General features: G+C 42.4%; 1 protein-coding gene across 1 annotated transcript; it reads left to right on the forward strand.

Annotated features, from left to right (window-relative positions):
• The first annotated feature begins 10,984 nt into the window (after positions 1-10,984).
• Positions 10,985-13,831, forward strand: LOC148028425 (uncharacterized). Its single transcript, XM_087690227.1, has one exon. The coding sequence runs from the start codon at positions 11,820-11,822 to the stop codon at positions 13,638-13,640; it is 1,821 nt and encodes a 606-aa protein (XP_087546353.1). The 5' UTR covers positions 10,985-11,819; the 3' UTR covers positions 13,641-13,831.
• The last annotated feature ends 618 nt before the right edge of the window (positions 13,832-14,449 follow it).

Raw genomic sequence — 14,449 nt, forward strand, 5'->3', positions numbered from 1 at the left:
GACTGGGTGAAAGATAAGTGTGTGATGGCTGCGAAGGGGTTTAGCTTTTATAGCCCGCGAAGGTCGTTAGGTCGGCCTGCTGACCGACCTACCATATGAGCCTCCACTAGTCGGCCAGGGAATATTCCGGGGAATATCCCTTTACCATCGGGCCGGGGGCGCTACCCCCGGACCCCCGCCAGGGGGTTGCTGGCCCCCCTGGGACCCCCCAGCCAGGGGCCGCTTCCGCGGCCCCCGGACCCCACAATAGGGGCCCCTTTTAACTCCCTTACCACGCAACTCAATGCAATGTGCCTCGAGTTTCTACCAGCTTAACCACTCCGTCTAACCCAAAGGTTAGACCCACAACAGTCACCTTTTTGCCATCCTGTCACATAGACCTCATCTGATATACAAGTCAGGACTCAACCAATGTCCGGGCTCACATTTGGCTTCTCCTCATAATGGGGGCCTTACAACTTTGAGCACCATGGATCATTGGTAGCACCTAATGAGGGTGGGGCATTGATCATATCTAACATTCTATTCATATAATTATGTCTTATATGCATGATTAACTACTGGAGACAACTGATGCCAGGAGGCATATTCCACGGTGGATTCCGTGAGGATTTACGGTGGATTCCGTAAACTTAGATGACCGGGGCTCATACGCAAAGAGGATTCTTTGTGCGAGAAGTTGATGGGGACGCCTGTCCTTTTCGGGCGTTTCATTAATTTAGTGTGTACATGGGTGATTCCATAGCGGGTGATTCCGCAAAATGCATATTAAATTAATAAACGTTTATGAGTTTAGAGTGCGCACTCGTAATAAATTAAGGTTAGGATTTATTTCTAACCAGTTGATTTATTTATGTAGCTGAAGACTGCTAGGTATTCACTTTTGTCGGTTTAATTGTGTTATTTTACTAACGATTGTGAATGCTTCAGTTGATGTGTAGAGATAGCAGCAGTGGCGGAGGAAAGCATTGGAGTCTAGCGGGTTTCTGATCTTTGGACTATATTTTGATAGGCGCCACGCCTATATTTTGATTATGTCTATAGAGACATCGACTATTTATTATTATTTTGTATGCGCTTATGCGCCTGGATATGTTATTTTTATTTGGACATTGAGCTTGGGCGTGCCAGACTCTTTGGGCACCGTCCATTAGCTTTATTTTCCTATTTTTGGTAGAAAGCAAACTCAAAAGCTAAAAGCTTGTCATATTTTTGTAATTGGGCTATTTTTGAGCAAAAAGATTGAAAATATATATTAAATACATGCTTTGTGAAGCGCTCACACAAGGCATGGGGGAGATTCAACCCAATTTGTCTCTTGTCTCATGTCGTGCTTGCTTTCACATTGGTTTTTGTGCTAAAAAGTAGAGTGCTTTGTTCTTGGGGACCTTTGGGAATTCACTACGTGAGCTACCTGCGTCCGATCTGCGCACCAGTGGTATCAGAGCGGAGCAAAGATCAAGGGCTTCCAATCGCTACCAATCTCGGGCGAAGGCGGAGCTCCAGGAACAAACGGCCTCTACAGTCAATCTCGTCGCGAACCGTCGATACAGGCAGACTTCTGGCGATCAAGAACCCCTATTTCCACTGTCAGATCGCGAAGGACCACTCTCTGTCGGCGGAGGACCACTCCCTCAACTCCATGAACAAGTCGTGATGAACAGTGAGAAATTTCTTATCTTCTTCATTAACAAAGCTTAAGTACAAAGCTTAAGAACTTAAGAGAAGCTTGATTAGCAACAAATCGTCAAGTCGTGATCAAGAGGAGGACCCCCGAAATTTTCGGCGGAATCAAAAACGGCCCCCCCCCCCCACGATCAGAAAAACGGCGGCCTTCTTCTTATTATTAAGCTTTAAGCTTAACTAATTAAGCTTAAATCCTACTCTACTCTGCAAGTTCTACTGGGCAGACAAGTCTGTAAACTCTCGGTCACGCACTCCAGAAGACAAGTTTCGCAAGTCGACACTAATCAAGTACTACAAGTCCTGCAAATCAGCTAAGTTCAGCAAGTCAACAACCCTGCAAGTCTGTTAAGTCTGCAACTCTGCAAGTCAGACTAAATCAGAACTGACTAACGCTCGAAACTCCTAGAAGACTTGTTCGTTTGCAAAAACTCAGAACTGGAAAGTTGTTCGCAGCAAGCTGTTTTACCTATCTGCAAGTTCGTTGAAGTACTTTCAGCAAACGGAGACAGAAATATTTCAGAATTTCTGAAAATTGAAGAAGAAAATACCCAAAAATACATAGCCTTGTAACCCCAAATTTGAGCTACGCTCATCCCGCTAACTGATTTTGAGTGAGAAAGGTTTGTTGAGTTTTACAGGATGACTACCCCACTTATGGATGATCCTATGGCTGAAGACGATCTACCCGAGCCTACCATGGAACAAAAGCTGGATCTTATCATGTTACAATTGGACGAAGAGCGAAGAGCTAGGCAAGCCTTGCAAGCGCAATTGACAAAGCTACAAGGAGCGTCCACTGATAAAGAAGAACCTCAAGCTGAAGATTTGATACGCCGTACCATCGACGCCACTCTTGAAGCACAAACCATTCGCAAGGAATCCAAGATAAGTAAACGAAGTTTCAAGTTTCGCACTTTCAATGGCATAAGAGAAGGAAAGACTGTTTTATCATTCATTAGCCAGTTTGATGACTATTTCCATGAGGAAACTTATCCTGAGAAAGATAAAATCAAGTGTGTTACTAATCATCTGATAGATAGAGCATCACTTTGGTGGACTGTCGTCCGCAAGAGCATAGAATGTCCTGCTACATGGGAAGATTTTAAGAAGAAGTTCATGCAAAATTTCCTTCCACCGCAATTTCATGAGAAGGCAATCAAGCAATGGGATTTACTCCAACAACGCGACCGTGAGCCTATTCCACAGTATACAGAGCGTTTTTGGAATGCACTTTTACAGCTACGCATGCTTGAAGACGTACCAGAGACGACCCATAAGCGGAAGTACATGTCTGGACTTCTTGGACATTACTACGCTGAGGTGAATATGTTCAAGCCTGCTACTCTTGAAGATGCCATCTCCTTAGCTCACGACACTGAAGATAAGTTACGTGGAAGAGATCGACGACCACAGCCATTCCAAGCAAACGGTAATTATGGATCTAAACAATTCAATTCAAATTTCAGAAGGTTTAATCCAGGTCGTTTCTCATCACCACCTTTCCGTAAGAATTGGCCTAAACCACCCGCATTACCAACCACTGTCAATCCAAATCCTAAGCCTATCCAACAAGCAAATCCAAATATACCCAGACTCCCAGCCATTGCAAATAATGTGACCAAAGCCAAGCCTATCGTATGCTACAAGTGTCACCAGCCAGGCCATCTCGCAGCAAATTGTCATTCAAAGAAGCCATCAGCACATATCAACTACCTTGGAGCTATGGATGAAGACGAGCATGAGGATATGCCGGACTTCACTGAAGAAGAAGATGATCCTACTACTACTTCCGACACTTTACCAGGTATGCCTACTTTACATTCATTGTTGACTATGAAATGTATGGTGCATGGAAAAGAAAGAACTGTATTGCATGATGACGGTAGTACGCATGACTTTATTTTAGCAAAATTGGTAAAGGAATTGAAATTGCATACAGTACCTACGCATTATCGCATAAAAGCTGCATTTTTAGGCACTAGGTACAATGGCACACAAGAAGTTCAAAATTTAGAAATTCAAATTGGTCCATATATTGAAAGAAGAAATTTCTTAGTTGTCCCATTACAGTCTAGCGACATTATTCTAGGAATGCCATGGAGACACCAACATAATCCCAATATAGATTATTCCACGCACACAATGAATGTAAATTTTCAGGGAAAATCTATTACATTATTTGGTATGCATGCATCTCATATGTTTCCACTGCTTTCGCATACTCAAGCAAAACGTGCACTACGCAAGAATACTAAATCATATCTCATTTGGGTGAATGAATTGCACGCAAAAGAAACTCATATGCACCCTAGACATAAGGAATTTCTTGCATATTTTAAGGACTGTTTTGCAGAAGACCTACCACCAGATTTACCTCCATCACGTCCAGAAGACCATAAGATTGACCTAATACCTGGCACACAACCACCTTGCAAAGCCCCATATAGGCACAATCAAATAGAGCAAAAAGAAATCCAGACTCAAGTAGAAGAATTACTAAATAGAGGTTTAATTCGACCTAGCAGTTCTCCATTCGGTGCACCTGTGCTCCTAGTCAAGAAAAAGAATAATACTTATCGGATGTGTATTGACTACCGAGCATTAAATAAGATCACTGTAAAGAATAGGTATCCTATACCTAGAGTTGACGACCTTATGGATAAACTGCAAGGATCTTCTATATTTAGTAAAATCGACCTTAAATCTGGATATCATCAGGTGAGGCTAGATAGATCCGACATATTTAAGACTGCATTCAGGACACAGTTTGGCCATTACGAATTCTTAGTTATGCCATTCGGATTAACTAATGCACCTGCTACTTTCAGTAGAATGATGAACCGTATTTTTCTAAAATATCAGTATTGTGTGATTGTTTTCTTTGATGATATTTTAGTATTCAGTCAAAGTGAAAAAGAGCATTATGAGCATTTATCATTAGTTTTTCAATTACTGAAAGAAAATCAATTGTTTGCAAATCCTGACAAGAGTGAATTCTTTAAGACAGAAATAGAATATCTAGGTCATATTGTATCAGAAGAAGGAATAAAAGTTGATCCTAAGAAAATTGACGCAATATTGCATTGGCCTATTCCTAAAAATGTACATGAATTACGCTCATTCCTTGGTCTTGCTAGTTTCTATAGGAAGTTTGTACGTAATTTCTCATTACTTGCTTTACCACTGACCAAACTTCTTAAGAAAGGCATTGTTTATCAATGGACTGAAAACCAGCAGAAATCCTTTGATTTACTTAAACGTGCATTGACCAATGCCCCTGTCCTACAATTGCCTGACTTTAACAGACCATTCTTTTTAGTTGTGACTGATGCTAGCGGATCAGGAATAGGAGCCGTGTTAATGCAAGACAACCATCCAATCGCATATTCTAGTTCTAAGCTGAAACCCTCTGAGCTTAAATATTCCACCTATGACAAGGAACTCTTAGCAGTTGTACAAGCATTGAAACAATGGAAGCATTATTTAATGGGTTCAGAATTTATGATAAAGACTGACCAGCAAAGCATTAGACATCTACTTAGCCAACCCCAAATTTCTGACCGCCATATCAAATGGGCTTCATTCATTCAAAGTTTCCATCCTATCATTCAATACCAACCTGGAAAAGAAAATGTAGTTGCTGATGCATTGAGTAGAAGACCTGCAATTCATAACATTTCTATCATATCTTTTGATTCTTTGATTGCTATGAAAGACACATATCACCAGGATATTACTTTTCATTCTGATTGGCAAAAATTAGTTCAAAATAATTTCATTCCTGTTGATTCGTTATCATATAATGATGGATTCATGTTCTTTGAAAAGAGATTGTGTGTTACTATTCCATTCCGATCTTTTATTTTAAATGAAATTCATTGTCCCCCATAACAAGGTCATAGAGGTATCATTTCTACATTACGCATGTTAACTGAAGATTTTTATTGGCCGCATATGGATGCAGATGTGTCTAATTTTGTTTCTGAATGTTTGATTTGTCAAAGAATAAAAAGACATCATGGTAAACAGTATGGATTATTAATGCCTTTATCTATTCCATCTAAACCTTGGGAACATATATCTATGGAGTTCATTACTGGCTTACCAAATACTAAATCTAACCATGACATGATTTGGACAATTGTAGATAGATTTAGTAAGCAAGCATATTTCATTGCATGTAAGAAAACTTTAACAGCATCACAAGCCGCACAGTTATTTTTGAAAACTGTTTTTACTAACCATGGATTGCCGAAAGTGATTATTTCAGATAGAGATTCTAGATTTTGTAATAATTTCTGGATTACACTGTTTGCAAATCTAGGCACAAAGATTGATTTCTCATCTGCATTTCATCCAGAAACAAATGGACAAACAGAAGCCACAAATAGCACTATTTTAGATCTTTTACGTGCATACACTATCTCTAAACCTCAAACATGGGATACTCATTTACATTTATTACAGTTTGCATACAATAATACACCGCACACATCTACAAAGAAAGCACCTTTTGAAGTTATTTATGGACATAGATTATCTACACCTGTTGCATCTTTGTCTAATAGAATACAAAGTGCCGATGATATTGCTGTTATGCATAACACTATTTTTGATGAAGTAAAGGATATGATTGTTAAAGCCCAACAATCATATACCAAACAAGCCAACAAGAAAAGACAAGCCATCAATTTCAAAGTTGATGATTATGTTTGGCTTAGAATAGAAAAGCGTAGACTGCAAAGTGTAGATAGACATCCAGTTGTCAAATTAGCCCCTAGATTCTACGGACCATTTAGAATCATTCATAAGATTAATGACAATGCATTCAAGTTAGAACTGCCATCACATTGGAAAATTCATAATACCTTCCATATTAGTTTATTGAGACCATTTAGAGGACAATTACCTATCCACCCTGTCTATGAAAACCCACCTTTACTAGAAGAAGAGACTGAAATCCTTGAACCAGAAGCCATCATAGACACTGACTACATGACCACTAGAACTGGCCGAAGGTATTCTAGATATCTAGTGAAATTTAAGAACCATCCTGTAGAAGAAGCACAATGGATGCACGCTAGAGACCTAAATGCTTTCCCCACTCTGTTAGCTCCACATTGAGCTAATAGCAATTGAGGTCAATTGCTATCCCACCCCGGGGGTATGATGCCAGGAGGCATATTCCACGGTGGATTCCGTGAGGATTTACGGTGGATTCCGTAAACTTAGATGACCGGGGCTCATACGCAAAGAGGATTCTTTGTGCGAGAAGTTGATGGGGACGCCTGTCCTTTTCGGGCGTTTCATTAATTTAGTGTGTACATGGGTGATTCCATAGCGGGTGATTCCGCAAAATGCATATTAAATTAATAAACGTTTATGAGTTTAGAGTGCGCACTCGTAATAAATTAAGGTTAGGATTTATTTCTAACCAGTTGATTTATTTATGTAGCTGAAGACTGCTAGGTATTCACTTTTGTCGGTTTAATTGTGTTATTTTACTAACGATTGTGAATGCTTCAGTTGATGTGTAGAGATAGCAGCAGTGGCGGAGGAAAGCATTGGAGTCTAGCGGGTTTCTGATCTTTGGACTATATTTTGATAGGCGCCACGCCTATATTTTGATTATGTCTATAGAGACATCGACTATTTATTATTATTTTGTATGCGCTTATGCGCCTGGATATGTTATTTTTATTTGGACATTGAGCTTGGGCGTGCCAGACTCTTTGGGCACCGTCCATTAGCTTTATTTTCCTATTTTTGGTAGAAAGCAAACTCAAAAGCTAAAAGCTTGTCATATTTTTGTAATTGGGCTATTTTTGAGCAAAAAGATTGAAAATATATATTAAATACATGCTTTGTGAAGCGCTCACACAAGGCATGGGGGAGATTCAACCCAATTTGTCTCTTGTCTCATGTCGTGCTTGCTTTCACATTGGTTTTTGTGCTAAAAAGTAGAGTGCTTTGTTCTTGGGGACCTTTGGGAATTCACTACGTGAGCTACCTGCGTCCGATCTGCGCACCAACAACATATATAATTTAAAACTTTATGGTCCTAATAGTAGAACATGGCTTCTATTCATATAACAAGAGTATAGGGTCCTTAATGTGTCAAACTTAATGTCCATACTACAAGTATATAGTGAACATCATCATGTTGGAGAGAAGTGCAAGCCATAGCCATCATAGCATTGTGGAGAGATGAGGGAGAGATGCTCAGTACTACGTGAGGGTGGGGAGAGCCACACCTTCCTCAAGTATTGGAAGACCAAGAGCCTGCATTACAAAAAAGTGTGTATATGTAAAAATTAGAAACCCTAATTTTCGCTCAAAGGAATTTAAGTGTGAGTAGCCTTAAATGAGGGATAAGGTAACACCTTTTTCAAGCATAGTGTCTTCCAAGCCATATGTATTTGTGTATAATTAAGAAAGAAATGGGGCAACCATTGATATAGGCAGGAAAATAGTAGAATAGCATAATATCTTCCAAGTTAAATGATTATTTTTTGTATAACCTTGGTACAAGAGCCTACTGTCAATCTATACATTAGGAACTACACTTAGGAGTGGTAATGTATCACACTCTAGTTTCATCCTATCTAGGAGTCTCTTTGTGTCACCTTCCTTTAAGAACTTGGTGGTGAAGTATGCTACAAAAGTAAAATTTCCATTTCATATTTTGTGGTGAATGCCCTCTCATTGCCAGTTGTTGGCACCCCTTTCCCTCTTCCAAGTTGCTACTATTGTAGGATCTTAACTTAGTTGTGCTTTAACTAGCATATAAGTGGTCTACTCAATTCCATGCAAGTTTTGTGTCTTATCCTTTAGTCACTACAATTTTGATCCCTTATAGTGCCAATTTTGCTAGCTCACATAACATTCCATCATGCTTGCAAAGGCTCCTTAGTTCTCACCTCTTAATGGTGTTGTTCATGAGGCCACTAGCCCCTACTTTTCTATAATTTTTATATGTTGTCAATCATCTACTATCGATTAGTATAAGGAGCTATGTGTTGTCAATTTCACATTTGAAGTGAATTCGATTATATGTGCTTGAGCTTATATTGTTCTTTCCTTCCTAGTTTTAATGTGTTCTCAAACTAAGCAAGCTCTTTGAATAGTTGTATACCATTCATGATGTTGGGATCATCAAGGTTACAATGTTTAACACTCTAGAGGATGATGGAGTGTCAATTTCTAAGGTACTAGCTACAATTTGTTCCAAAAGCCAAAGGCTTATTTCAAATGCTTACTATAAGTGGCTTGTCTAAACAAACACAAGAGATTTGCATGCCCTTGTTTGCACACAAGTTACTATTGCGAATGATGTAGAATATTGAAGCTTAGGCCTCACTTACAAGAACGTGTCACTAAGACATTACTTATAACATAAAGAGCATCTTATCCATGTAATTCAATTCTTATTTACTCTTCATTTGCAATGATACTCAATGTGCCTCAAATTCTAACCGAAATAAGATAAGCATATCATGTCATGGGCCACTTTCAAAGCCAATCTTCTTCATAAGCATTACATTGATCTTCATCGGCACTAACAAACTCTCATAACATATAATAATCATGCATGTGACATGACAACACACTTTATGTCTAGTGAACCGCACTCCTATAGATAGTGTTGTTAATGACTTCTCTAAGTACACCTTTTCCCTAGTAAATGTGCGAAAATCAACATTAAGCGAATATTGTGCTATACATTGTCCATGAATGTGGGAGAGGAAGTGTTATTCTAAACCTAGCACAAGTTGTGGGATAGCCAAAGTGTTAAATCATCTTGACATTTTCTAGCTAGCTATTATTTTGAAAGCTATAAGTTTAAGTCCTCAAGCTTAGAGGCCATTGAACATTGATTTTAACCTCTAGAGAATCAAAGTCATCATTGGCGATTTCCCCCTTGAATTGTGGCAAAATTAGTGTCCTGATCCTACCATTCACTATTGCATTATAAAAGGAGAAATAATAACTTCAAAAGCCAATAACATTTCATATATTCTTACTAAGATAGTAACATTCCCAATAACTAATTTCTAAAAGACAACCTAGCATGAAAGATAGAACGAAAACTTATTTATGTAAAGGAATGAACATTCTCACAAGACATAGAATTGGAATTTCTTTAATGGAGAAACATTATTGCATTGAATAGGAATTCTCCTAGTGAATATGAACCAGAGAGCATTGCATGCTTTTTTGTGAATGAGTATCCTTGTGCTTAATTATCAGAGGACAATAATGTTATGCGAATACATTGAGGACCCTATTTGCAACATTGTTGACATGTAATATATGTTTTCAATCATGATGTTTAAGAGATTCCATAGTGCATAACAAGAAGAAGATGCTTGTGGTAAAATGAAGTGACACCTACATTTATGTGGTTGGTTTCTTGTTGTTTTCAATGGTAGCTCAAAGGTATTGCAAATTCAATTTCATAGTGTTAGTGTGCCAATCTAAATATGTTAGTCCCCTGGCGATTGCTCAATGAGATTGAATACCTTTCATCCGCAGCATTGGTAGTATGCCAATGAAAACAAACTAGTCCTTTCGCGAGCTTTTTAGCAATGGGCATTATAATGAGGCTCGTTTTTGGCTTGTTTGATTTGAAGAATATTGTCCATTTTTTGCATTCTTAAGTTTAGATAACCTTATCCTATGTTGCTTAGGTCTAAAATAGTCACACTTATTTTCCCCTAGCCAAGTTGCTTAGCCGGTTAAAATTCTTATCTCAATCAAGGCTTCTTGAAGATAATGGGACTAAAAGCTTTATTTTAAGGGCTTGGCAAGTTTCAAAGAGTAGCATGTGAACCAAGCCTTGAATGAGATTGGTTTTGATCGGCCAGTCCTGTTCGCTAGCAAATCCAATTATTTGCAAGGCGAATAAGCGTGAGGGTTGCTAGCTAGGTAACGACACCTGCAATTGTAGCGCTAGCGAGACCTAATGAGTAGCTTCGGATCACTCCTTCAGGGATTATCCCTTTCCCTTCGGGAAAGAAAATCCTAGGTAATAACCTTGAGAGGGAGAGAGAGAGAGAGAGCGATCCCCAATCCCCACAGAGGCTGGGTGAGGTTTGGAATCCTACTGTCCCATGACGTCACCCGAAAAACCTCTTTATTCTCATGGGCCTCCTTTTTATACGAACCAGCACTCTCACCACCCCTTTAAAACCCCCTTTCCCACTAAATATTTGTCTCCAACTTAACAGCGAGCCTGCCCCCCTGACTTCCAACTCCCCCTTGCAGTTACCCCTCCCCCCCCCCCCCCCCATCTCTCGGACCCCCCACCTTGTCTGTATTCCAAAACCTGTGTCTAAAAACGTAATACCCACGAACTCAACCAGCAGGCTTTACCCTGGAGTTTGGACCCATATATAACATGCAGCCTCTCTCTCTCTTTACTTGGCGATCTCCTAGTGCCTCTCTCTCTCTCTCTCTCTCTCTCTCTAGTCATCTTCTTGCATTCAGCTTCTGTATAGGATACGTACTTACTCCTCGTCAATTGCCTTCTATCCAGTGGGCTACTGTAACGTGTAACGTTTGACGAAGTGGGTACAAGTGTGTGCTGTGTGTAGGTACTCTCTGATGAGAGAGTGAGTCTTTTTTTAGATAAAAACACAGTGAGGGCATCGCTCCCGACCAAAAGTCCGAGTACGGGTTGTATATCAGCTGCTGCGGCAAGAGCGAGAGAGAGAAAGAGAGAGGAGTTACGCATGTGTGTGTGGTGGCCATGTGCAAAGCGCAAGGCTTTTGCCGTCTTTCTTCTCAAGGTACTCTTTTTCTAGCTCATTGATAGTGGAGGCCGTAGCCTGTGTACTGATGATCAATCTGAGGCCGATGATCAGATGAGCAGTCCCTGCAGTGTATGTCAGCTAATTCACACAGCAGAGCTTCTTTTGCAGTTTTCGGTCTTTTTTTCTTCTTTTACCTGCCTCGTGGGTCTGGATCAGCTTCTGTACCTGCTGCAGTTCTCTCGATCGAATTTCCGCCATTTTGCAAGATCAAGAGGCAGGGAGGGTGACGCCACATGAAAAGAGAATTGCCGTAACCCGGCAGCAAGTGACAGTACTAGCAGCAGTAGTAGTCATAGTACTAGCCTTGGCGGTGTGTCGATGAGAACGATGATGACCATGACTACTGCTGCTTCTTCAAGGCCAGTGGACCCCTATGATGAGGAGGAAGGGGGAGGTGAGGCCATGGCGTCACGGCACTTGCAGGAAAGTCGCTGTAGTCAAGTTCCCTCTGCCGGTGATAAGATTACATCATCCGAAGATGTGGACGTGATTGAAGAAGAAGAGGAGGAGGAAGAAGAAGAAGAAGAAGAAGAAGAAGAAGAAGATGAGATAGTTACAGTAGAAGAAAAGGCAGAGGAAGAAGATGATGAAGAAAAGGGGAGAGAAGGGTCCTACTACAAACTAGCCAAACGGCCCCGAGAGCAGGTGGAGCTTAACCAGCCGCCATTGCCAGATATTCTGGCGACAGGTAACTTGCCCATTAACAGTATGCAGCTGCAGGTAGAGTACAGGTGCTCTGCCGAAGAAGATCGTGTCGGGTCCTTAAAGCACAAAAAGGAAGGGCAGCACGCGACAAGTAGCAGCAGCAGCAGCAGGTGGAGCTGCTGGAATCATATTCATGATCAGCTGGCCGAGACAGTGACCGCTCATGAAGCAGCCAGAGCTAGTGCAGCTTACGTCAAATCGACGGATCTCCTCCGCCACATCGACGTCCTGCGCCAGCATGGGCGCACCACAAATGGACAAGAGGAGCCTGCAGAGGAGAGAGAAGAGGAAGAACAAGGACAAGGAGATGATGAGGCTAAGGGTACAGCTCCATTAACCAGCTATAGGCACTACGGAGAAGCTGAAATTACGAACAGTGGATTTGCCGGGCCGAATCTTGGGAGATCTAGCGAAGGAGCTGGAGGAGCGGCTACGAGCTCTACAACCACAACATGGGGTGGGGCAGGTACTCATGAGGAAGAGGGGGCGATCAGGGATTTCTTCAGCGGCGACGGGGGGGTGGAGATGGTATATGGGGGGGATGATGATGAGGAGGGGGATATTCATCGGCATGGAGCTGGCAAGACGCTGACTCTGTTCGGGTTCGAGGTGCTGAGCCCAGTTGGGCGCCGAAGGGAGGGCACGAGAAGAGACTTTGCTGCAGCAGCAGCAGCAGCAGCTGCTGGGGAGGACATTCAGGAATATCAGGAGGAAGCCGAGGAGGAGGTCGGGACGATGCTGATGATGCAGAGGCAAGGGATGTATACTGGCGGCGGGGGCGGCGATGAGGGCGGGGGGGGAGGGGAGGAGGACGGGTGCGTTATCGCGGCGGGGCGCAAGTTCAAGTGCCAGTTCTGCGGGCGCGAGTTCGCGAGCTCGCAGGCGCTCGGGGGACACCAGAACGCGCACAAGCGGGAGCGCCAGCAGGCGAAGCGGGCGCTAATGGAAGCCAATCGGAGGACGGCCGCAGCGGCGCTGGCGGGGGCGGGCGGCTGCCGCCAGGAGTTCTACGGCGGGGGCGGCGGCTTCGGCATCGGGCGCCTGCCCGCGTCGGCCATCGTGGCCCCCCACTCGGCCCGCGCCTTCTCCTCCTGCCCGTCGCCCCGCCAGCCCTGGCTCTACCTCCCTTCCTCTTCTTCTTCTTCTCCTCTGTCTCCTTCTTCCTCTTCTTCTCTTTCTCCCTCTCTAGACGCCTCCTCCTTCTCCACCTTCCACCCCCCGTCCTTCCCTTCCTTCCAGCCCGCCACCGCCCGCCTCCCCCGCTCCGCCCCCGCCTTCTTCCATGACTCGCCTTTCCCCTCCCCCCCATGGCCCACCCTCCTCCCCCCACCCCCTGCTGCCTTCCATCACCACCATCATCCATCCGATCTCCCTCCCCCCGCCACCAACATCCCCTCCCCTCCTTCCCTCGACCTCAAACTAGGCTTCTCTTGACCAACTTGCCCACCCTCTTGTTATGACAATACTTACACACACACACACACACACATTAGTACGAATTATGTCAATATACACCACATTTTGCTTCCGTTGAAAAATATTTCCTTCTAGGCTACCTTGTTCATCTCTTGTATATTTGGATGGAAATTTTTAAACCATTATGGTCTCTCGGTTTCTAAAGATAAAGCATTGGCATGAGAGTCCATGAAACACCACAAGTAACTTGCAAATAGTGATGCATGAATCTTTTCACAACCAAGCCCAATGGCTAGCAATTACCCTAGTAACAATATTGTTCTTAGATCTGAGTCTCGCCATTGCCATGAGTAGCAATGCCATGCATCCTTCCTTCGCAGGCATTGTTGCCATGAGTCGCAATGCCATGCATCCTTCGAAGGCATTGTTGAACTTCTTAGCTGCACACATTCACATACACGCATGAACACACACGCATTAAAGCATAGACATACGCACACACACATGTACTCACTAATGCATGCACATATGCACCCACATATACAGGCATAACTTGAAACATTATATGGAAATATAATGAATTCGTATTGCAGATCTAGCTCCATTCTCACGGTTAGGATCACGATTAAAAATTATTTTGAATTTTCATCATGTTCATAAGTTCAAGGAGAAAGCCCTATCCAAAATCTTAAGGCTTGAAGGGAAGGATTCTAGCATATGGCACATGCATATAAGGGGCACTCTTAAAAGACACCGGTTGAGGGATTTGATAGTTTTGAAACCCAAGACCATCATTGACTCATATCAAAAACCATATTGTAGCTACA

The sequence above is a fragment of the Lygodium microphyllum genome, chromosome 12 (assembly GCF_053477565.2).
Source record: "Lygodium microphyllum isolate KBCC chromosome 12, Lygodium_microphyllum_v1.1.10, whole genome shotgun sequence".
Taxonomy (NCBI): domain Eukaryota; kingdom Viridiplantae; phylum Streptophyta; class Polypodiopsida; order Schizaeales; family Lygodiaceae; genus Lygodium; species Lygodium microphyllum.

Excerpts from the sequence above, each read along its gene's own strand:
- LOC148028425 (XM_087690227.1), top strand. The coding sequence starts at position 11,820 with ATGAGAACGATGATGACCATGACTACTGCTGCTTCTTCAAGGCCAGTG.